Source organism: Pseudophryne corroboree, chromosome 8 (genome assembly GCF_028390025.1).
Source record: "Pseudophryne corroboree isolate aPseCor3 chromosome 8, aPseCor3.hap2, whole genome shotgun sequence".
Lineage (NCBI taxonomy): Eukaryota > Metazoa > Chordata > Amphibia > Anura > Myobatrachidae > Pseudophryne > Pseudophryne corroboree.
In genome coordinates, this window is record NC_086451.1 from 138,562,468 (window position 1) to 138,588,702 (window position 26,235).

Sequence of the window (26,235 nt, forward strand, 5' to 3'; positions counted from 1 at the left end):
TATCCAGAAGTAGTCCAAAGGGTACATTTAAATAAATCAATGCAAGAGATACTAAACTTTAGGTACAAGAGCAAGCTTGCACTTGAGGTTCTGCAAGTACTAGCTTGCCTTGGCAGTTGGACCAAACTGGGCCATGTAGGTATCTGTACAAAAGTAGTAAAAACCTTTTTATTTTTAAATTGAAATAACTAAATAGACCTGCAATTTTCTATTTTTAAATATACTATTCAAAACAAGCAGAAGTGGGCAGGCACTGTCCACCTACTTCTGTGACATCACAAGTTGGAGAGAAGTTGGCTGGTCTGCTGGTCTGTTGAAAAGTTGGTTAGATGTATGGAACACTGTTTTAGTTGGACAGACAAGTTGGACGGTTGGAGGTTTGGAGAGTTGGAGAAAAGTTGGTCTGAAGTTGGTCTGATGTATGGCTACCATTACAGTAAGCCTAGGCCAGTGATTTCTCTCTCAGCTCTCTCTGGGTAGCTCTACTTATACCTCCAGAATAGCTTCGGGCTGCAGGGGTGTGATTTGCTTTCTTTTGTGTTTTAGGATTTAAAGCATTGGAATACAATACAGGTTGAGTATCCCATATCCATATATTCCGAAATACGGAATATTCCGAAATACGGACTTTTTTGAGTGAGAGTGAGATAGTGAAATCTTTGTTTTTTGATGGCTCAGTTTACACAAACTTTGTTTAATACACAAAGTTATTAATAATATTGTATTAAATAACCTTCAGGCTGTGTGTATAAGGTGTATATGAAACAAAAATGAATTGTGTGAATGTAGACACACTTTGTATAATGCACAAAGTTATAAAAAATATTGGCAAAAATTACCTTCAGGCTGTGTGTATAAGGTGTATATGAAACATAAATGCATTCTGTGCTTAGATTTAGGTCCCATCACCATGATATCTCATTATGGTATCTAATTATTCCAAAATACGGAAAAATCCGTTATCCAAAATACCTCTGGTCCCAAGCATTTTGGATAAGGGATACTCAACCTGTATACATTTTCTAATCAAGGTGATTAAATCAGACACAGCAAGGCACCCTGTCTGGCCAGATTTGAAACAAAAGGAGGGGACGCTACATACAGTATACCTAGATTTCCTGTAGTTTGGGTAAACAAAGATGGCTTCTGTTTAACAATAGTCTGGTCTACTTGACCTGATAATCTAATTAACGGTGTGCAGATTTGTTCGTTTGGCATAAGCAAAGTATAGAAAACTAGGGCTAACATGAATACATTGCCTACAGTGTAATATAACTTTTACACCGCCAGCATATAACACGGGTTATTGCATATGAACGTATTGCTGCTCGGTGTAAAAGGGCAGAGTTGGAATAATCCGGGTTGAGCGACCTGGTATTCCAACTCGGGTAGTTTGCAGGGTTGAACAGGTGTTCAACCCGGCAAACTGTGCAGTGTAAACTGTAGCCGGGTTGCATCAACCCGGCTTCCTGTTTACAATGAATGTACGGGCGGCGCTTGGTGATCAAGTGGTCTTCAAGTGCTGTTCCCGCCGCATCACAGGCAACGTCACCAACCCGGCAATATGCCGGGCTGGTGACTGCGGTTGGAAAGGGGGCTGATGCGGGTCACAGCCGGGTAGCACCCGTGTCAGGCTCCCGGCTGCGACCAGCGATATTGGTATAAAAGGGGTATAACAGTTAACATAACACAATTGTATATACTGCCAATAGTATGGGGATGAGCAGCAACATGCTGTGGGGGGCACTGGGATAAAAAGAAAATATTCTGCAGGTTTTGTTAGAGATTTCAAACCCTCATGCAAATTATATAACACTAGCGTTTGCCTGTGGCTTCGCTCGTGAGGATGTCTGTTATTGCTTAGCAGAACTAATTTTACAAAAACAGTAGGGGCATCTAATATTGTAATGTATCTTTTATATTGTACACATTGATCACAAAATGTCTTAAGGGGAGTATACACGGGAGAGATGTGTGCTGAGCGAACCGCTCAGCACACATCTCTCCCGCCGCTCAGCACAGCGCAATGTGTGCTGAGCGTTGCGGGGGGGAGGACGGGGGCCGTTCATTTCACCCAGCGGGCTGCCACCCTGGGGTTCCCTAGGGGGAAGCCCGCCTCGTCATGCAGCAGGCTTGTCCTGTTTAGAAGCAAGCTGACAGGCCGCCCAGGATTGTTTTGCCTTGGGCTTGGTGGTTTTGGGAGCACAAGACTGTCTCGGGTATGCCTGACCTTTTGCTTTCCCTTGAGGACAAAAGGAACGAAAGGTGGTACCTTTTGTATTTCAGCCGCTCTAGGCTAATACAGAGGTGGCCGTCACCCTTCCCCACCACCAATTTTTTTTGCTCATATTCAGCTTAAAATTTGTAATTATGTGTCAAAATTTACCACAGATTTAATTATTGTTTGCGAATACAATTTTCTTTTAATTCTGTATGCACCCGGATGCCTTCCCCATGATAGTTTTATTCCAGACAGTCCCCAGTATATGATCCCAGATCTTCCTCTCTCCACCCCATAATATGATACACCAGACAGCCCCCACTTCCCCAGCTTAATACACTGCAGTAATCATTACCCTGTTAACTATAGTACGCACCTTTAATTGGAAGTGACTTTAAACAGTCAAATCCATCCAAATCCAGGAGACAAATCCATAGTCAGTTGTTGTCGTTTTTAAATTAGCTGTTATATTTAAGGTAACTACAGACTAAATTTACCAGCCAAGTAAATTCTCCAAAGTAGAGAATGCTGAAGTTTAAAGCTTTTTAGTTCATACTAAAACCTTTTAGTTCATACATCAACATTCATATTAATGGCTGCATGCAAGGATAGTCTTCAAATAGCAAGTATTTTTGGACTTCAACTTCAGCTAGCAGCACAGTTCTATAGACGTGCAGTTGTTCAGAGACAAGCAGTCCTTTATTGTTACCTCTAATTTACTGCTACCACTGGTAAGGAGTGTGAGGACAGATTCCTGCAGTGAAAACCTATTGCTTAGCAGGAGAAGCGGAAACTGGACAGTAACCTTTAGCTTAACTTTGTCGCAGTAACTGTGTTGAACTTTTAGTTAATTCAGAGACTATGGTGTATATTCAATTACAGTCGGAAGTTCCGACAGGGTGGAAACAGACGGCACTTTCCGACAATAATCTGAACTTTTCGACACTTCAATATTCAACTGAAGTGCCGTTTCTCCGCCCTGTTGGAACTTTCCGACAAGTCAGAAAACAAATGAATGATCGAAATCACATGGATTCCGCTCATCCATGTGATTTCGACCATTCATTTATCGCCCATAAGAGGAATGGGAGGGGAAATGGGCGCAAACGGCCCGCTATTGAATACTGACGTGACGGATTCTCTCCGTTGGAGAGGACCCGACTGTAATTGTATATACCCCTATCCAGGAGAAAACATTATTGCCAAAGGTTATTGTTGCTACAAATTAGGAAAAAAGTTAGCTAGATTTAAATTTAGAGGTTTCGGGGGCCCCAATTCGTAGAGTAAATTAATGTTGCTGTTTATTAAGTTGGTATTTTAGGTGATTAAGATTGTCATTTGCCAAAACTTTTTTTTTTTATTGTAATTTGTATTTTATGCATAGAAAATATATGAGAGTACAATGTATCTTGAGTAGAACATAAATGCCTTTGGGGGGTAATTCTGAGTTGATCGCAGCAACAAGTTTGTTAGCAATTGTGTAAAACCATGTGCACTGCATGGGGGTCAGATATAACATTTGCAGAGAGAGTTAGAATTGGTGGGTTATTTTGTTTCTGTGTAGGGTAAATACTGGCTGCTTTATTTTTACACTGCAATTTAGATTTCAGTTTGAACACACCACACCCAAATCTAACTCTCTCTGCACATGTTACATCTGCCCCCCCTGCAGTGCACATGGTTTTTCCCAATTGCTAACAAACTTGCTGCTGCGATCAACTCAGAATTATCCCCTACGTTTGAAATAACCACCTTAAAGTTCTTACAGTGGAAGAAAGTCCTTGAAGAAGCATTCAAGTTTAATAAAAACACTGTAACGCAACTGTGTAATATCTCTGAGCAATATGGGGTGTATTCAATACCTGTCGGAAACTGACGTCTTGTCGGAAAGACGGCAGATTACCAGTTATTATTATCAGTTATTTATATAGCGCACACATATTCTGCAACGTTTTACAGAGAATATTTGCTCATTCACATCAGTCCCTGTCCCAGTGGAGCTTACACTCTATATTCCCTATTAGATGTACACAAATTCACGCTAGGGTTAATTTTGTTGGGAGCCAATTAACCTACCAGTATATTCTTGGAGTGTGGGAGGAAACCGGAGTACCCGGAGGAAACCCACGCAAGTACGGGGAGAATACACAAACTCCACACAGATTCCGACAGGTTTAGTTCAGAAGGGGTTCCGACCTATTCAATGCCGGCTGTTTTTTTCAGACTTGTCAGAAAACACGTGGATTGTCGGATTAGCCACGGATCCACGTGTTCCAATTTGGCCCTGGTTCCGACAATGTCAATCTGACTTTTTTTAGAGGAGAGGAGACAGGGGAGCAGGGACACGTCATGAGGGCTAGCGTGGACGGGTGGTCCTTGCGATGCCGCAGCCCGTGTCCTGGTGGGGCAGCGAGTACCGTTGTCTGTCCATACAGCTGGGTACGGTGGGGGAAGGCGCGGTGTTAGATGCTCCCTATCTAGCAGGATTGGGTGCTGGCTGCAGTGGGGCTGCTGGGCTCAGAGTAGGAGGGGTCAGTAAAGCATCACTGCTTACCCGCTCCTGATGCCACGCTCTCCTGCTGCCGGCCTACTTGCTCCGATCCTTCCTGCTGATGAATGACCGCTGCCTACTTGGCCTTCTCCTCTGCCCTCTTGCTGCTACTGGTGGCTGTGGTGGTGACTGCTGCCTCTGATGTTGCCGCTGGAGCTGAACACTCTCTGCGGGTCCCTGCCATTGGTCCTGGCTGCCTGAGCCAGAGGTGGCCCGCCCGCATTGGATGCTGCTGGGCTGCCTGTCCTTGCTGGGGCAACGAGGTAAGAGGGCTTCCTCCGCCTCCACTTGTGATAGTTGTCGGGTGCGGCCAAATCCGACAGTCTGATTTGTCTACTCATTGAATACTGACCTATCAGATCCTTTCCATGGGAAAGGATCCGACAGGTATTGAAAACACCCCTTTATTGTGAACTGTTGATTCATGTGATACTCACCTGGGTGTCACACAATATTACCACTCTGTAAAATTTTCTTCCAAATCCATCCAGTGGCAGGCCCAGAACAGGCTCCCAGTGTCAAAGTTCTCCCCAGTGCATTCTGGCGTGGGGTCCAACCGGGCCCCCAGCCCCCCTAAAACCTGGCCAGGATCCAACCATTCAGTGCAGTGGTGCCAGAATGCATAACAGGATGACAGACAAACAGATAGATAAATGGATTATACACATTTATATATTATTTGGCAATTGGCGCCATCAGATCCTGTTTTCTCTGTATAGATTTTAGAGAGATTTGCAATGTGCTGTATGCAGCAAGCTCAGGAAAGCTAAACATTTATGGTGTTCCCTATAGGAGCCTATGGACTTCTTTTTGCAACTCTTCATAGGAGAGGGATCCCTCGCTGGCCAGTGGCTGTACATGCACAATAGCACTCCCAGGTCATTAACCCGGAAGTCCCCTCATCACAAGGACAATCCCTTATCAAAAGAGCTGTCCTGGGCATAAGTCATTATGCATACTGACGTTAGTAGTGTTGTATACTAAACATGCTTGGTTTTGTATTTAATATTATTGCCACTTTAAACCATTAGCAATTGGAGGCTTTGAACCCTGCGAAAATGGGTGGCTTACAATACACACCGGTTAGTAATTTTGGCCCACAGTATTCAGCAAGGAACTTTATGGTGCAACCAGATGTTTCCTAATATGTTTCCTTTTGGTGATATTTGTGATTAATGTTGATGTGTGATAACTGATTGGTGATGTTAGCTACATATCTTTTAAAATTTGAGGCTTACTGAAGCCATTCTTTCATATAATTGAGTATAAAATATGCAAAAATTTCCACTCCATCTTTTAAAGGAGTTGTAGTCTGTGTGTTATCCCCACATCAAGCATCAATAAGATGAGATCTCTTCTGCTCTGAAAGCATTATGCTGTACTCTCTCTCTGTTATTGATGCAGAGGAAGGGTACACATTTATCTTCTTTATAACTACTAGCAAGAAACATATAATAACATTTAGACAAGCATAAGTACCATGCACATAACAGGACTGATTCTGAGTAAAGAAAGTAACTTTGCACCTTGGCAAAACCATGTTGAACTGCAGGAGTGGGAGAAATATGCAGACAAATTCAGATTTGAGAGGGGCACTGATCACAGGCTGTGGGAAATACAAAAAAAAAATTGTCAGGGGAGTTCTGGATACGCAGAACCACCCCTGTTGCACCACAGGTGACAGTGTGATCATGCATGCTATGCAGGTTTGGTTGTGAGAGAAAACTTGTATCTCTTGCACCTGGTATAGGGTCATGATAAAGACCGAGAAGGCCACATCTCAAGTTGCTTACGGCTCAGCATATGAGTGTATATAAGCATTATTTCTGTGCACACTTATTTGGAGGGGTTCCGTATGAAATACAGGCAGGCGGGATGCCTGCAGTCACATGACAGACTGCTGCATCCCAACAATGAGGATCCAGACACCGGACAGGGGTAAATATTTTACCCCTCTCCTGCCCTCTACCCCAACCCTTAGGGGGTGGCGACTATGGCTAAACAGTTGGAAGGGGGTGGCAGCTATGACTAACCCTCGGGGGCTGGTAGCTATGGCTAACCACCTCCCTAGTACCTAATCCTAACCCCCCCGAAGTGCCTAACCCACTTTCCCCAGGCCCTAATCCCAATACTCACCTCTTCGTTATTCCGGCAGTCAGTGTTCTGGCGCCGGACTCCCGAGTGATATTGGGAGTCCGGCATCGGTCACATGACCACCAGCATCCAGATCGCCGGGAACAAAGTACACCAGATTTACTCACATCACTGCATCAGGCATATTCAGAGTTGCCCCAAAAATCACAATTCAGGCGCTGTATGTTTTTAAATTGTATAAATTTAATTAGTTTTTACACTATGAGCTGCAAAAAAATAGTCCAGCTGTGTCTGTGTGCACACAACTATTTTAATTAGTGATGATGAAGAGCCACAGATCTCCACCTCAGAACTTAAAGCAAACCAAAGAACCAAAAAATGGCTGTTTTGCGCTAAAATACTAAATGGTGCATATATGAATGAAAACTCCTGTATAATATATAACCATCTGATTTATTTATTCAATAAAAAAAAAATATATATAAAAAGATTGGGTAACGTTCTGCTTTTACTATATAGAATTCATGTGTACAAGTCATCAAATACTTTTCCTAATTGCTATAACAATGGAAAACACCTGATATATATTACCACATGTAGTATGAATACTTATGAACACTCTAGATAGTATCCAATCTTAAGTATACATCTTTCATAAAAAAGTGCAATTTAACTTTAAAATGTTATCCATATAGATATTGTAGAAACAACTGTGTTTAAAGATGCTGTCCCAAATTGTGGTTACCACTCATATGCTGTATGCACACAGCTTATTGTTCCATGATATATATGTTTCTTAAAATGGTATGAAAACTTTTGCACACTCGTATGCTTTTCAGTTTTAAGGTGCAGTCTCTTGTATATACAAGCAGTGGCACTAAGTATGGTGTCCCACGTTATGTGCAAACGATCCTGAGAGCACTTGTCCCGTAATGTGATTGCTGCTTATGTGCCGTGTATGGCAGCTTACCACTGCAGCCCAACTGGCTGTTTTTGCGGGATCTTGCGCTGCACTCAGCGGTGTGTGGTGCTGTCTCTCACCCGTCTATGTCCGCTCAACAGAGCACGGGAAGCTGGAGCCGCTTGTAAACGGACGGCTGTGCAGATCTGACTCTCCCCGTCAGCTGGTTGGCCGCGTCCTCGTTGCAGAAGACCCAGCCGGCGGTTTCTGATTTAAGGAGTCACGTTTGGCCGTCCTTGGTTCCCAGCTTATAGACCAGATCACCATCAGTTGTAGGAATTTGTAGAATGATCAGCAAATTTTCCCTCTGGGAGGAGGCAGCCAGGTTGGCTATGTGGGGGACTTGGTGCGGCACAGTGGACTGCTTGCGGTGATGTGACAGCACAATCGCATCAACGTGACTCTATCCCACGTTACATAATGGCACAATCACCAGAATTATATCGCTGGAGCTAGGTCACAATGATGTGCTAGCTATAATAATGTAATCTGTGTGTGTATATTAATAGAATCTGTGTGCTATTATATTAATGACCCCCACCCAGATAACGCTAATACACAACCATATAATCTATAACCTGCATAAACATCTATCCTGCATAAACTCTTCTCTTTAACAGCAGTGCGTTGGATAGAAGAGAAGGATGCCAAGGCAACTAATAAATGTCCCAGCCTTGATAACAGATCTCATGATAGAATAAAGGGGGGTACACCCAGAGAGATCCATGCTTAAATTCAAAGCAATCTGACTAGATTGCTTAGAAAGTAAGCACACATTGCTCCGTGTGTATAGCCCATAGTGATAGCGATACGTGGCCCCGCACGTCGCTATCACTGATTCTACATTGACCTGCATGCAGGCCAAATCTAGTCAGATCACTCACTTCACCGTTGGGTGAAGTGATCGTTTTTTTTTTTTTTTTCCTCGCTCAGCTCACATCTCTACGTGTGTACCCCCTTAAGTAAGCTAGGTGGTGCAAAAGTGACATTTGAAGGACACTGAGCATCTACAATGAATTGTTGTAGATACCCTCTATGCTTCCTAGTAATCCAGGAAGAAAACTATTCCCACACAAATCTAAAAGATACACAAGGTTGCTTTGGCCATTTCTCCACTTTATCTATCTCTTAAAGACTTCATACATCTCCCCCTTTAAATTTTCATTTCCCCAGCATAAATTATAGTTATTCAATTTAGGCCTCACTAGTTCAGTTTCTAAGAGACTAATGTATTAATAGTGTAATTTGCAGGGACAGCAGCAGTGGTAACTGCTGTCAGGGGCGTATCTAACCATTGGCCAGGATGGCACTCGCCAGGGGCGCCAGCCAAGCAGGGGGCGCCACCCGCCAGTGCCACCCTCGGCCAGTTGGTGGAATTCCTTAAGCCGTAGTGTCTGGCAACACCTGCTGTGCCGAGCTGCCTGTGCATTGCCTGGGATGGAGGGCGGAGGGTGTAGTATGGCTGACTGCCGGTCAGGAGACCGCCGGTCAGCATACTGAGGGCTGAGGAACACTGAGCAGGCAGGAGCTGGCGCCGGTGTACGGCACCGCAATGCACTACAGGGAAGAAACTGAAAATAAACTACCAGCTCCCAGCAACCCTTGCTGTTGGGAGCTCCCAGCGGCAAGGGCTGCTGGGAGCTGTATTTTTTTTTTCAGTTTCTTCACGTAGTTTGGTGCAGTGCCGGACACCGGCACCAGCTTCTGCCTGCTGAGCGATCCGTCCCAGGCAGCTCGGCACAGCAGGTATTGCCAGACACTACGGCTATCTGCTGGGACGTTGTGGGGGTGGGGACTAGGGCTGTGTGGGGAGTTTATGTATGTGTTGGGAGTGGGGGAGACTACTACTATGTGCTAAGGGCGGACTACAGCTATGTGCTGGGATTGAGACTATGGCTATGTGTTTGTTGAGGGGGACTATGGCTATCTATGTTGGCAGGGAATTATTGTTATGTGATGGGACTACTGTATGACTGTGTTGGGAGAGGTGGAGACTACGGCTATTGCTTGGGGAGGTGGGGGCTATGGCTATTTACTGGGAGGGGACTATGGCTATGTGCTGGGAGGGGGATGTGGACTAAGACTATATGACTGTGGGGGCTTATCTGGCACTGTGAGGGCATATGTGTATCTGGCCCTGTGGGGGCATATCTAGCACCATAGGGGCATATCTGGCACTGTGGGGGCATATCTGGCACTGTGGGGGCATGTGTGTCTCTGACACTGTGGGGGCATATGCGTATCTGGCACTGTGGGGGCATATGTGTATCTGGCACTACTGGGGGCATATGTGTATCTGGCACTGCAGTATTGGGGTCATGTGTGTATCAAGCCCCCATTTTCATTGGTCACGCCCCATGTGGCATGTTGCCACACCCATTTTTTGGGCAAGCGAAACTGGGTACTACGCTGCACTGCACTTCTTTGCATTACTGTTTGATTATACTATCTGGCCTTGAGTGGCACTGCATCCTCAGCCAGGCCAAGCACTGCTGATGTCTCCTCAGTGTTATAAGAATTACTGTGTGGGCATAATGTGTAAAGGGAACTGGTACTGTGTGGGCATGATGTGTATAAGGGTTACTACTGTGTAGCGTAATTTGAATTGGCGGAACTGCTGTATTGTCATGCCCCTTTCCCACAAGAGCAGGTCCCTTTTTTGCACTTGCACCCTCCCTATTTCAAATATGGGGGGCGCCAGTCCCTTACTTTGCCAGGGGCGCTCGGACTCCTAGATACACCCCTGCTGTCCTTGCAAGTTACATTGCCAGTACGGGATGCAGTCATAATGCTGGCGGTCAAGATCCCAGCATTCAGGAGACAGACGCATTTTGCCGATGGCTGGCATCCTGACACCTGCCCCTAATTCCCACTCGGTTGGTGGCTTCACACCACCAACCGAGCTAGAATAGAACCTGTGGCAGTACTGCCGGTATTCCGGCAGACAGGATGCCGCTGTTGGGATACTGACAGCCGGCATCCCGTCAGCCGGTATATCATACCGGACCCGCCAGTACAATGGAGGAGTCTTTCATATTTGTGGAAGACTCTCCTCTGGGAAAGTTGACACTGCGTATATATGCACAGTGGGCCTGGTTCAGATGCGGTCATAATGCCAATGTAACAGCAATACTTTTCACCGTTGGAACTGCAAGGCAACACAAGTGTAACAGCTGCCCACAAGTGAACAGAGACACTCACCGAAGCCATCGCAACATGCTCTGTAAATGCTTTAACCATCACAACTGCAACGCAGATATGAGGAACATTGCCTCAGAGAGCCTCCTTGGAAGCGCAGAATAGCCACGGGAGCTGTGATGCTGGCGTCATGTTTTATGTGTAAAACAGTCACGACAAGCCTGCGATTTTGCAGACATTCTCCACTACCTCCCCCAAAGGGATGTAATCCCGTTACTGGTGGTCAGGATACAGATGCCGGAATCCCGACCGCTAGAAACGTCGACAATCAGCATGCCGACTTACAGGGACTATTCCCACTCGTGGGTGTCCATGAGGGTTGGGTTTGTGTGACTGGTCACCATGCCGACGTCGGGATCCTGGATTTTAGATGGCAGGCGGGGTGGTGGTGGGGGGGGGGGGACGAGCGCAACGAAGCCCCTTGTGGGCTCGCTGCACTAGCCATGCAGCGGGCTCGGTGGCTCGCTGCGTACGCCACAGGTTCTGTTCCCATTCTATGGGTGTCGTGGACATCCACAAGTGGAAACAGTCGCTGTAGGTCGGCATGCCGACCGATGTGCTATTCAGCGTTCTGGATCTCAGCGTCGGTATCCAGTCCATGACACTCATAGAGTGGGAATAGAACCTGTTGCGAGGGCAGCGAGCCCGCAAAGGGATTTGTTCCACTCTTTATCACATAAATGACTGTAGCTTTCTTTTATAGGAGCACAGACTGCATGATTCATGGTTGACAGATACTGTAGATCCATACCCTCCAACATTTTACACATATAGGGGGTCATTCCGAGTTGTTCGCTCGTTGCCGATTTTCGCTATACTGCGATTAGTCGCTTACTGCGCATGCGCAAGGTTAGCAGAGCGCATGCGCTTAGTTATTTTACACAAAAGTTAGGTATTTTACTCACGGCATAACAAAGCTTTTTCATCGCTGTGCTGATCGTAGTGTGATTGACAGGAAGTGGGTGTTTCTGGGCGGAAACTGGCCGTTTTATGGGAGTGTGCGGAAAAACGCAGGCGTTCGAGTTGCAAAACGCAGAAGTGGCTGAAGAAACGGGGGAGTGGTTAGGCAAACGCTGGGTGTGTTTGTGACGTCAAACCAGGAACGAAAAGGACTGAGCTGATCGCAATGGCTGAGTAAGTCTGGAGCTACTCAGAAACTGCTAAGAAATTTCTATTCGCAAATCTGCTAATCTTTCGTTCACACTTCTGCTAAGCTAAGATACACTCCCAGAGGGCGGCGGCTTAGCGTGTGCAATGCTGCTAAAAGCAGCTAGCGAGCGAACAACTCGGAATCACCCCCATAAATCGGTACAAATTAGGAAAGGGCCACGCCCCCTTTCCTGTATTTTCAATGGAAATTTTGAGAGTCAAAAATTGGTGCAGACCATGAAAAAATAAATAAAAAAATAAAAAAAATAAAGGTACTGTACCTGCTAAAAAGGTACAGTTAGAGAGTATGTAGATCTATTTTAGCATGCTTGCAAGCTATAAAGAAACAGAGAAGGATTGGACTTGAAGTGGCGCACTTAAACATTAAATTGATACATAAAATATAACTTTTATTAGAGTATATTTGTTAAAAAGACCTGTAGCTGTGAAATATTAAAACCAAAAACATATAAATTGACAAAACAAAGTGTGATATGTGTGAATAAAAACACACACTGTGCTAACTGTGTAGTGCTACACATATATAATATATTATAGGTACTATGACCCTTGAATCAAATTATATGTGTTGTTAGGCTGAGTGCCCAATGGCGCTTTGAAGTCACTGATCAGTTGTACTAGATAGGCTTACTGAGGGTACTGTAAAGTGCAATATTCCAATAGAAAGCTCCCCTTCAGTTTGGGCGCTATGACACCTCACTTATGTGCAATCATATGCTTGTACAGCTATGAGTCAGTGTTTATCCTCACTAGTGATCTCAATGTAACTAGCTGTTCTCAATCAGTTTACAGCAGGTAATATCTGAAGTCAGTATCACTTTAAGTGAATAATCTGTTTGGGCGCTATGACCCCTCACTTATATGCATTCATATGCTTATACAGCTATGAATCCGTGTTTCTCCTCACTAGTGATCTCAATGTAATTGGCTGTTCTTAATCAATTTACAGCAGATAATAACTGAAGTCAGTGTCACTTTAAGTGAATGATAATTGATGTTCACTTATATGCTTATACAGCTATAGATCAGTGCTTCTCCCCACTAGTGATCTCAATATAATTAGCTGTTCTCAGTCGATTTACAGCAGGTAATTAATAAAGTTAATATCACTTTAAGTGAGTAATCACAATGTTCATTAGTGATATTGTTAATGAGAGACACTGTAATGTCCAAGAATGCATATAAATTCACAGTTTTCCACAATATTCACTACTATTATAGTGGAATATAGATCATAGCTGTAAGGCACAGGGTTTAGTGAGCTGTTTGAGTATTGCACTAATGCCGTACACTGGAACACTCCATCAGCTGTTAATAGCAGTATATACTAACTAGCTGTTTTGTAATTATCAGCTGTGTGATGGAAACCTATATATCAAATAAACAGAATTTAACCTGAGTAGCACATAAACACTGCTAGATAATTGTTCTATACTTGTAAAGTAACAAGCAGTGCTGTAGGAGATGTCTCAGCTGCTACATTAAGCAGTGTATCTTAGTCTTGCTACAATGTTGCTAGTACATGCAGCTTGCTGAGTCATATGTGGTTAAATAATCCTCTCAGTGCAGGAAAACTTGTGAGCTCCATCAGGGTCATGAGGCTTCACAATAGCCAGCTCAACTTTAGTATAGATCTCGCTCTATTCCTAACAACACAATACATTTAGCACATTGTTATTATACACAGCAGCACAGTGTGACTCGCCGAATATTGTGGAAAACTGTCAGTTTATATGCATTCTTGGACATTACAGTGTCTCTCATTAACAATATCACTAATGAACATTGTGATTACTCACTTAAAGTGATATTAACTTTATTAATTACCTGCTGTAAATCGACTGAGAACAGCTAATTATATTGAGATCACTAGTGAGGAGAAGCACTGATCTATAGCTGTATAAGCATATAAGTGAACATCAATTATCATTCACTTAAAGTGACACTGACTTCAGTTATTATCTGCTGTAAATTGATTAAGAACAGCCAATTACATTGAGATCACTAGTGAGGAGAAACACGGATTCATAGCTGTATAAGCATATGAATGCATATAAGTGAGGGATCATAGCGCCCAAACAGATTATTCACTTAAAGTGATACTGACTTCAGATATTACCTGCTGTAAACTGATTGAGAACAGCTAGTTACATTGAGATCACTAGTGAGGATAAACACTGACTCATAGCTGTACAAGCATATGATTGCACATAAGTGAGGGGTCACAGCGCCCAAACTGAAGGGGAGCTTTCTATTGGAATATTGCACTTTACAGTACCCTCAGTAAGCCTATCTAGTACAACTGATCAGTGACTTCAAAGCGCCATTGGGCACTCAGCCTAACAACACATATAATTTGATTCAAGGGTCATAGTACCTATAATATATTATATATGTGTAGCACTACACAGTTAGCACAGTGTGTGTTTTTATTCACACATATCACACTTTGTTTTGTCAATTTATATGTTTTTGGTTTTAATATTTCACAGCTACAGGTCTTTTTAACAAATATACTCTAATAAAAGTTATATTTTATGTATCAATTTAATGTTTAAGTGCGCCACTTCAAGTCCAATCCTTCTCTGTTTCTTTTTGTACATAACTATATATTGGCAACAATATATTCAGTGGCAGCACCCCCTATATAATTCAAATATCTGATATAGAATATAACTAGGGGTTTCCTTTGTTCTAATTTGGAACTTTTCTATAATATGCTAGTGCAGTAGTATCCCTTTCCCTTTCCCTGATAACGTACAAGCTATAAAGAGCATGGTCATGAACTATTTAAAAAAAGGGACACTAAATTAGCCATCATTCAGTATGAATAAACAGGGCGCAACTACCGTGGGTGCAGGAAGTACGGTTGCTATGGGGCACGCACTGCCTCCGGGGCACACCTTCCCCCTGCACCCAATCACACATAATACTGAGGCCCCAGCTGCCCACCCTCCTCCCTCCAACACTCTGTGCCACAGCTGACCAGCACCTACTCCCATCTCCCCCCATTCAATCACGCTGTAGAGTCGATCCCAGCTGTCCAGCCTGCTGGGATAGACAGTCTACATAATTGAACGTGACCAGGGTCCCATACTAGGTGAGCTCCGCGGGGCTGACAACACTGAAGAGTCAGGACCAGAGTAGGGGTAGCTGATGGCATTGCAATGTCAGGACTGGGCCAGAACGGTATTGAAAAGTTGGTACAAGAGGGGAGGGAGAGTTTGGGAGCTGGCAGCATTACAAAGTCAGTTGGAGTGGTCCATCAACAGCTTGTTGTGGGGCCCAACTGCTTATACTTACGCCGGGCTGTGAATCAAGTACATATTCCACAGTACTGAACTTCATCATCATTACGCACTTATAAGGCATCCCAGAATCCATAATACCAGACAATTATCATTCAAATAAGAGATACATGAATGCAATAAGCATACAGAAAGGAGCCGAAGCGCGATGAAATGCGTTAGGTAGAGGTACAAGGACGCAGGACATTACATATTGGATTTCCATGTAAGTCTGTATTCTTCTCTTTTGGAATACCTTTGGAGCAAGTATAGAAATCTTAATCTGAGGAGACAACACTGCCGCACTCGCATGCTCACAGTAGATCGGCACATAGAGCCTAATTCAGATTTGTAAGCAATTACGCAGCTGCAGGAAGTGCCTGTGGAATTCTGTGCAAATAAAATTCAAATGTAGCAAAAGGCATCTCCCGCCTGTATTTGTGAGATCCAAGTGCGGTGTCCGAGGATGCAGACTTGCATCACCATTGCAACTATTAGTTGCGATTTGCGATGTTTGCAGGCAGCGGTGAGGGATAGTGCATGGTGAAAACGAGGTCAGAGGGAACTGAATGTATGAGTATCATAATGACTGGAGCATTGTATCCTAGTCAGATTTCTTTTTTTTGTTTAGCATCACTTTTGCAGCTTAGTTTTGTGTCAGCACCAGGTTTCTTAGCAACCTCGCTGCAATGAATATAGAGGTGCTCAGGCAGATAAACAGAGCGGCTGTGTCCGGATTCCCCTTCTAAGCGGAACCGATGCCTTACCTTCTCCCCGTGCTCTGGCCACAGCCTGGTAACGTCTGCTGGACCTGCTAGTAACATCCGACACAGACGCCCGTCGAGACAGCACGTACCGTGGGTAAGCGTTGTTGCGACCCGGCGGAGAGTTGTTGGAGCGACTCTTTCCAATATGCGTGTAAGACGCTGTTAGGAAAGATCACTCAAAACATAGTAAAACTATAAAAATAAATTAAATAAAGCACAGGGCTGCCCGAACCAGCAGCCCTGTGACCATGGTTCGGCTCCTGCCGCACCAAATAAAAAACTGATTTGACTGTGTCGGTGGGCGGGATTATATGGACGAGCCCGGTGCATCCTGGGAGGCCAGAAAGCTTGTGATCGTTTGGTGCCAATCCGCTGTCGCTCCAGCATATCCCAATGTTATCCTGTGGATAACCTGTGGACCCTGCCGGAGAAATCTCTGTTCGGGTGTAGTATGGATACCGACGCCGGGATCCCGACCGCTGGCATACCAACAGCTGGGCGAGCGCAAATGAGCCCCTTGCGGGCACGGTGGCGCGCGTAATTTATTCTCCCTCCAGGGGGGTCGTGGACCCCCAAGAGGGAGAATAGTTGTCAGTATGCCGGGTGTCGGGATTCCGGCGCCGGTATACTGAGCGCCGAGATCCCAACAGCCGGCATACTGAATACCACCCCTCTGTTCCTGCCCACACAACAAACCCTTGAACAGCACTTACATAAATACACTGCAGGCAGTCAGAAACTGCTTAAGAATGTCATGTAAACAAACAATAGCGCATTGTTTTTATATTTTGCTTTAATTATAAATCTAATTGTTTTTACATATACAACTACAATTATTAGTTTTACTACATTGATCCTTTACACTGCCATGTTTCCTTTCCACCAAATATATTTTCCGATATCCAGTCTCTAGGTCTACAAGACTTATGTCGACAATGTCTAGATCGACCACTATTGGTTGACAGTAACTAGGTTGACAGGGTTTCTAGGTCGACATGTTCTAGGTCGACAGGTCAAAAGGTCGACATGAGTTTTTCACAATTTTTTCTTCTCTTTTTAAAAACTTTTTCATACTTTACGACCCACGTGAACTATGATTGGGAATGGTAACCTGCCCGAAGCATGGTGAGCAAACACGGTGCACTAATTGCGGTTTCCGATCACTGTACGGTGAAAATGAAACCAAAAAAGATTTAAAAAACTCATGTCAACCAAGAGACCCTGTTGACCTAGAATCCCTGTCGACCTAGTTACTGTCGACCAATAGTGGTCGACCTAAGGGGGTAATTCCAAGTTGATCGCAGCAGGAAATTTTTTAGCAGTTGGACAAAACCAAGTGCACTGCAGGGAGGGCAGATATAACATTTGCAGAGAGAGTTAGATTTGGGTGGGTTATTTTATTTCTGTGCAGGGTAAATACTGGCTATTTTATTTTTACACTGCAAATTAGATTGCAGATTGAACACACCACACCCAAATCTAACTCTCTCTGCACATGTTATATCTGCCCCCCCTGCAGTGCACATGGTTTTGCCCAATTGCTAACAGAATTCCTGCTGCGATCAACTTGGAATTACCCCCTAAGTGTGGCCAACCTTCAATACCACACCCATATTTTCCACAAGGTCCTGAAAGTAATCTTGAGTTCTTGTGTGAGCTGCTTCTTGGTGGCTCCACTAGGCTGCACATCCAGCACATTGGAGCATTATCTGCCCCACTGTAAAACCCCCTGTAGGGCTCCAAAAAGGGGGTACTTTGTACCATCCACACCCTCCCTGCACTCATGATTCCCAACACAAAAACTATGAATAAGTCTTAATGCCATTTTATCACCCAAGTTAAAAAACTATTAATTTAACAGATTCCTGACTGTATCATCAGTAAACAAAATGTGTAAATAAAATCCCTATTTAATCCAGTCATATTTAAAATGACTAAGTAGTAAGGATTCATGATAGGGATGGCCATCGACCATCTATGATTAGAAACAGTCGATAGTCTGTAAGTGTTATCATCATCGATGGTGGAGAACCAGATTTTTTTTCATTACTAGGGTGCTGCTGCTGCACAGAGGCTAACAGTCGGCAGCCAAGCCCCACCGTCTGACTCTTACACATACAAACATATTATGCTGGCGCGGGGCTGCTGCTTGTGAAAGCGTGCAGCAGCAGCCCACCAATAAGAATCTACATGCAGCCAATCACGGACAAACAGCGCTAGAGGACGATCAATAGCAGCAGGGCAGGAGTGTAGAAGAGGAGATACTGCAGCAATATCCTCCCTCTACCCTTATGGGTCAATCCAATTCCGGGTGAAAACTCTGCCCCCATGCAGCTGGCAACCTCAACTTTATTCGGGCTGAAATTGGGTTGCAAGATGTGGTGCCGTTGCCGGCAATGAAACACCGCAGCAACGTCAACTTGTACCCGTCGCACCTAATTGGATTGATCCCTTAAGAGTCAGTGTGCCAGGATGGCTTGCGGCCACCTTGGTCTCTGTCTGCTGACTTGACAAGATCGGTCAGCATCTCCGGCTCATATGCAGAAGCAGCAGCGCCAGATGCCATGCATGCACGTACCATCAATGGTCCCATACCTCATAGTTTCCTACCATTGTCAACATCAATGGCCACCATCCATGGAGACCACATGGATGACCTGCCCTAGTTCATGATGAAATGCATTCTGATACTATTACTGGTTTAATAACAAAAACAAAGAGGTATTACTGGGTTGTGCACCAAACTTAAGTATGAAGAGTGTGGAAATTATTGTGGCATGACTGAAACAAGGAGATATGAGTGATATCTACTTTGTTACAGCCTTGATGAATGAGGCGGATGCTTAAAACTGAGAAACAGCAATGACATAATTGTAAAAGAAAAAAATAAGATTTTACTCACCGGTAAATCTATTTCTCGTAGTCCGTAGTGGATGCTGGGACTCCGTAAGGACCATGGGGAATAGCGGCTCCGCAGGAGACTGGGCACAATTATAAAGAAAGCTTTAGGTCTAACTGGTGTGCACTGGCTCCTCCCACTATGACCCTCCTCCAGACTTCAGTTAGGATACTGTGCCCGGAAGAGCTGACACAATAAGGAAGGATTTTGAATACCGGGTAAGACTCATACCAGCCACACCAATCACACCGTATAACTCGTGATACAATACCCAGTTAACAGTAGGACAACAACTGAGCCTCTCAACAGATGGCTCAACAATAACCCTTTAGTTAAACAATAACTATATACAAGTATTGCAGACAATCCGCACTTGGGATGGGCGCCCAGCATCCACTACGGACTACAAGAAATAGATTTACCGGTGAGTAAAATCTTATTTTCTCTGACGTCCTAAGTGGATGCTGGAACTCCGTAAGGACCATGGGGATTATACCAAAGCTCCCAAACGGGCGGGAGAGTGCGGATGACTCTGCAGCACCGAATGGGCAAACTCTAGGTCCTCCTCAGCCAGGGTGTCAAACTTGTAGAATTTAGCAAATGTGTTTGACCCCGACCAAGTAGCTGCTCGGCAAAGTTGTAAAGCCGAGACCCCTCGGGCAGCGGCCCAAGAAGAGCCCACCTTCCTCGTGGAATGGGCTTTCACTGATTTAGGATGCGGCAGTCCAGCCGCAGAATGTGCAAGCTGAATCGTACTACAGATCCAGCGAGCAATAGTCTGCTTTGAAGCAGGTGCACCCAACTTGTTGGGCGCATACAGGATAAATAGCGAGTCAGTCTTCCTGACTCCAGCTGTCCTGGAAACATAGATTTTCAGGGCCCTGACTACGTCCAACAACTTGGAAGCCTCCAAGTCTTTAGTAGCCGCAGGCACCACGATAGGTTGGTTCAGATGAAAAGCTGATACCACCTTAGGGAGAAACTGGGGACGAGTCCTCAATTCTGCCCTATCCATATGGAAAATCAGATAAGGGCTTTTACATGACAAGGCCGCCAATTCTGATACACGCCTGGCCGAAGCCAAGGCCAACAACATGACCACTTTCCACGTGAGATATTTCAACTCCACGGTTTTAAGTGGCTCAAACCAATGTGACTTTAGGAAATCCAACACCACGTTGAGATCCCAGGGTGCCACTGGAGGCACAAAAGGGGGCTGAATATGCAGCACTCCCTTAACAAAGGTCTGAACTTCAGGTAGTGAAGCCAGTTCTCTCTGGAAGAAAATCGATAGAGCCGAAATCTGGACCTTAATGGAACCCAATTTTAGGCCCATAGTCACATCTGACTGTAGGAAGTGCAGAAAACGGCCCAGCTGAAATTCCTCCGTTGGGGCCTTCCTGGCCTCACACCAAGCAACATATTTTCGCCAAATGCGGTGATAATGGTTTGCGGTAACTTCTTTCCTAGCTTTAATCAGCGTAGGAATGACTTCCTCCGGAATGCCCTTTTCCTTCAGGATCCGGTGTTCAACCGCCATGCCGTCAAACGCAGCCGCGGTAAGTCTTGGAACAGACAGGGCCCCTGCTGCAGCAGGTCCTGTCTGAGCGGCAGAGGCCATGGGTCCTCTGAGATCATTTCTTGAAGTTCCGGGTACCAAGCTCTTCTTGGCCAATCCGGAACAATGAGTATAGTTCTTACTCCTCTTCTCCTTATTATCCTCAGTACCTTTGGTATGAGAGGAAGAGGAGGGAACACATAAACCGACCGGTACACCCACGGTGTCACTAGAGCGTCCACAGCTATCGCCTGAGGGTCTCTCGACCTGGCGCAATATCTTTCTAGCTTTTTGTTTAGGCGGGACGCCATCATGTCCACCTGTGGCTTTTCCCAACGGTTTACAATCAGTTGAAAGACTTCCGGATGAAGTCCCCACTTTCCCGGGTGGAGGTCGTGTCTGCTGAGGAAGTCTGCTTCCCAGTTGTCCACTCCCGGAATGAACACTGCTGACAGTGCTAACACGTGATTTTCCGCCCATCGGAGAATCCTTGTGGCTTCTGCCATCACCGTCCTGCTTCTTGTGCCGCCCTGTCGGTTTACATGGGCGACTGCCGTGATGTTGTCTGACTGGATCAGTACCGGCTGGTTTTGAAGCAGGGGTTTTGCCTGACTTAGGGCATTGTAAATGGCCCTCAGTTCCAGAATATTTATGTGCAGGGAAGTCTCCTGACTTGACCATAGTCCTTGGAAGTTTCTTCCCTGTGTGACTGCCCCCCCAGCCCCGAAGGCTGGCATCGGTGGTCACCAGGACCCAGTCCTGTATGCCGAATCTGTGGCCCTCTTGAAGATGAGCACTTTGCAGCCACCACAACAGAGACACCCTGGTCCTCTGAGACAGGGTTATCAGCCGATGCATCTGAAGATGCGATCCGGACCACTTGTCCAACAGGTCCCACTGAAAGGTTCTTGCATGGAACATGCCGAATGGAATTGCTTCGTAGGAAGCTACCATCTTTCCCAGGATCCGCGTGCAGTGATGCACCGACCCCTGTTTTGGTTTTAGGAGGCCTCTGACTAGAGATGACAGCTCCTTGGCCTTCTCCTCCGGGAGAAACACTTTTTTCTGTTCTGTGTCCAGAACCATCCCCAGGAACAGTAGACGTGTCATAGGGACCAGCTGTGACTTTGGAATATTTAGAATCCAGCCGTGCTGTTGTAGCACCTCCCGAGATAGTGCTACCCCGACCAACAACTGCTCCCTGGACCTCGCCTTTATCAGGAGATCGTCCAAGTACGGGATAATTAAAACTCCCTTCTTTCGAAGGAGTATCATCATTTCGGACATTACCTTGGTAAAGACCCTCGGAGCCGTGGATAGACCAAACGGCAACGTCTGGAATTGGTAATGACAATCCTGTACCACAAATCTGAGGTACTCCTGGTGAGGATGGTAAATGGGGACATGCAGGTAAGCATCCTTGATGTCCAGTGATACCATGTAATCCCCCTCGTCCAGGCTTGCAATAACCGCCCTGAGCGATTCCATCTTGAACTTGAATTTTTTTATATATGTGTTCAAGGATTTCAAATTTAAAATGGGTCTCACCGAACCGTCCGGTTTCGGTACCACAAACATTGTGGAATAATAACCCTGTCCTTGTTGAAGTAGGGGCACTTTGACTATCACCTGCTGGGAATACAGCTTGTGAATTGCCTCTAACACTGCCTCCCTGCCTGAGGGAGTTGTTGGTAAGGCAGATTTGAGGAAACGGCGGGGGGGAGACGTCTCGAATTCCAGCTTGTACCCCTGAGATACTACTTGAAGGATCCAGGGATCCACCCGTGAGCGAGCCCACTGATTGCTGAAGTTTTTGAGACGGGCCCCCACCGTACCTGGCTCCGCCGGTGGAGCCCCAGCGTCATGCGGTGGACTTAAGAGGAAGTGGGGGAGGACTTTTGCTCCTGGGAACTGGCTGTATGCTGCAGCTTTTTCCCTCTACCTCTGCCTCTGGGCAGAAAGGACGCGCCTTTAACCCGCTTGCCCTTATTGGGCCGAAAGGACAGTACCTGATAATACGGTGCTTTCTTTGGCTGTGAGGGAACATGGGGTAAAAATGTAGACTTCCCAGCTGTTGCTGTGGAAACGAGGTCCGAGAGACCATCTCCGAACAACTCCTCACCCTTATAAGGCAAAACTTCCATGTGCCTTTTAGAATCTGCATCACCTGTCCACTGCCGAGTCCATAACCCTCTCCTGGCAGAAATGGACATTGCACTTATTTTAGATGCCAGCCGGCAAATATCCCTCTGTGCATCTCTCATGTATAAGACTGCGTCTTTAATATGCTCTACGGTTAGCAATATAGTGTCCCTGTCTAGGGTATCAATATTTTCCGACAGGGAATCTGACCACGCAGCTGCAGCACTGCACATCCATGCTGAAGCAATAGCTGGTCTCAGTATAATACCTATGTGCGTATATACAGACTTCAGGATAGCCTCCTGCTTTCTATCAGCAGGTTCTTTTAGGGCGGCCGTATCCGGAGACGGTAGTGCCACCTTCTTTGACAAGCGTGTGAGTGCTTTATCCACCCTAGGGGGATGTTTCCCAACGTGACCTATCCTCCGGCGGGAAAGGGTACGCCATTAGTAATCTTTTAGAAATTACCAGTTTCTTATCGGGAGAAGCCCACGCTTCTTCACACACTTCATTTAATTCCTCAGATGGAGGAAAAACTACTGGTAGTTTTTTCTCTCCAAACATAATACCCTTTTTTGTGGTATCTGGGGTAACATCAGAAATATGCAACACATTTTTCATTGCCTCAATCATATAACATGTGGCCCTATTGGAAGTTACATTTGTCTCATCGTCGTCGACACTGGAGTCAGTATCCGTGTCGACATCTGTGTCTGCCATCTGAGGTAGCGGCCGTTTTAGAGCCCCTGATGGCTTTTGAGACGCCTGGGCAGGTACAGGCTGAGAAGCCGGCTGTCCCATATTTGGTATGTCGTCAAACCTTTTATGCAAGGAGTCGACACTGTCGCGTAATTCCTTCCACAGAACCATCCACTCAGGTGTCGACCCCGCAGGGGGTGACATCACATTTATTGGCATCTGCTCGGCCTCCACATAAGCCTCCTCATCAAACATGTCGACACAGCCGTACCGACACACCGCACACACACAGGGAATGCTCTGACAGAGGACAGGACCCCACAAAGCCCTTTGGGGAGACAGAGAGAGAGTATGCCAGCACACACCAGAGCGCTATATAACACAGGGATTTGCACTATAATTGAGTGTTTTCCCTTATAGCTGCTTATATTATATATTTGCTGCGCCTAAATTTAGTGCCCCCCCTCTCTTTTTTACCCTTTTGTGATTGAAACTGCAGGGGAGAGCCAGGGAGCGATCCTTCCAGCGGAGCTGTGAGGGAAAAATGGCGCCAGTGTGCTGAGGGAGATAGCCCCGCCCCTTTTTCGGCTGACTTTTCTCCCGCTTTTTTCATGGATTCTGGCAGGGGTATTTATCACATATATAGCCTCTGGGACTATATATTGTGATGATTTGCCAGCCAAGGTGTTAATATTGCTGCTCAGGTCTCAGATCTTGAGATAAGCAATTATCAGGCAGGTGACCATGGGCAAAAAAATATGTCTGTACTGAAAGTCAATAGGTTCATTCGGTATATTCATGCCCTAAAATTAGATATTATTGCACTTTTCCTTTAGATTCATATTAAACAGTAATATGAGTTCCATAAAGACTACTGTAATTACAGTACAGTAAATGCTGTTCTGCTGCTGCTCTGCCTGCTGACGTCTTTTGCTGACGTGTGCCTGAGTAGGGTGGTTTCTAAAGTGAAAGGGTCCTTTGTGTTTCCGGCTGAGTGATACTACTCCTCCCATACAACTACACACGGTGCACACACATGATGATGATGATGACAGTCAGTGTATAAGTATATGACTACTTTACCTGATGAGCGGCCCGAGCTGCAACAAGTGCATCAGAAGTACCAGGGGTCGGTCCCTGCCCAGATCCCTGTGTATGAAAGTCAGTGTGAGCTGCACCATGATGGAAGGAACCAGCATGAAGACAATAGTCAGAGACATCCAGACGGTGTCCTCCGTGTGACTGTACTGCGCTGTTACCACACAAGCAGCCACAGTCTCCGCACAGAACAGCAAGGTTGAGGTTAGGATGCTGATAGGGGGGTGAGTCCAGGACCTGACGGGCACGTAGAACCCATTCTCTAGCAGAAGCTGGGGAGACTGCTGAGCCTCGCACACCTGATCCATGATCCTGGCAGTGCCTCCGGGGGAGTTGTTCCAGCAGGCATGCAGCAGCTGTAATACAAGACACCGTCTCTTCTTCCTCTCAGGGGTGGGAGGAACGTCTGTTTTTGCAGCCGATTTGCAAGACGAAGTCAGATGTGCAGATAGTAGTTCTGGAGTAATCTTTATTCTGCAAAGCAAGATAGACGCTGGCAATGCCACTTATTGCTACCAGATTCCAGCACCGCACACCACTTCTTGCTGACAGCTGGTTGGGATACATCTGCTGCTGGTTACAGTGCCAGGGAAAAGCTGTGCATGTCCCAGGTCAGGCTAGGGTGCAGACCAGGCAGGGGAATCTGCCAGACCCGATCAGCCTGAATTACCTGTTGCTGCCTTATCACTCATGCTGTGTATGTACGTAGCAGTAGCCTCACGCCTGGCTTATCTCTGTCTCCCCAGCAGCTGTCTACTTTCTCTCTACTACAGTCTGCAGTGATCTCCAGCAGCAGGTGTGTCTCAGCCCCGCTGGGTCCTAGCTCCCGCACTGTTACTGGATCATACAAAGCTCAGTTCATACTGTCCGCAGGCGTATACAATGCTTATGTTATATTAACAGCTTCGTGTTATTTTGATTGTTATGCAACAACTAATAAAAATACATATGCTTTACAACTGTGTGTATTGCAGTTGCAGATTTGTTTTAAGCAAGAGATACCGATCATTGGGGGTAATTCAGAGTTAATCGTAGCAGCAAATTTGTTAGCAATTGGGTAAAACCATGTGCACTGCAGGGGGTCAGATATAACATTTGCAGAGAGTTAGATTTGGGTGGGTTATTTTGTTTCCGTGCAGGGTAAATACTGGCTGCTTTATTTTTACACTGCAATTTAGATTTCAGTTTGAACACACCCCACCCAAATCTAAGTCTCTCTGCACATGTTATAGCTGCTGTTCTGTGCAGGCGCGTCGTTGCCTGGTGACGGCCGTCGGTGGGCAGCAACACCGATAACGACAAAAGCAAGATTGACAGAACGGTCAACTGACCGTTTTCTGGGAGTGGTTCAGTGAACACAGGCATGTCCAGGCGTTTGAAGAGCGCATGTCTGACGTCAATTCCAGGACCTGCATCGCTGGAACGATTGCACAGGGTAAATAACTCATACCCTGGTCTACTTCTACACAAAACTGTTTTTGCATAGCAGGGCTGCACAAGCGAGCTATGCAAAAAACCCACCCCCATAGGTGGCGTCTAGTTGATCGCACGGGCAGCAAAAAGTTGCTACGTGCGATCAACTCGGAATGA

The 26,235-nt window shown here is 45.7% G+C and overlaps 1 protein-coding gene across 2 annotated transcripts in view; it reads right to left on the reverse strand.

Annotated features, from left to right (window-relative positions):
• LOC134948760 (endoplasmic reticulum membrane adapter protein XK-like) overlaps nt 1-25,533 on the reverse strand; it is a 141,455-nt gene extending 115,922 nt beyond the window's left edge. Inside the window, exon 1 of one of the 2 annotated variants that reach the window (XM_063936967.1) lies at nt 24,631-25,533. In XM_063936967.1, the coding sequence (XP_063793037.1) occupies nt 24,631-24,953 (323 nt within the window). In that variant the 5' untranslated portion in view covers nt 24,954-25,533. The remainder of the gene's footprint in view (nt 1-24,630) is intronic. The other variant, XM_063936968.1, reaches the window with a different exon arrangement.
• Nucleotides 25,534-26,235: the final 702 nt, after the last annotated feature.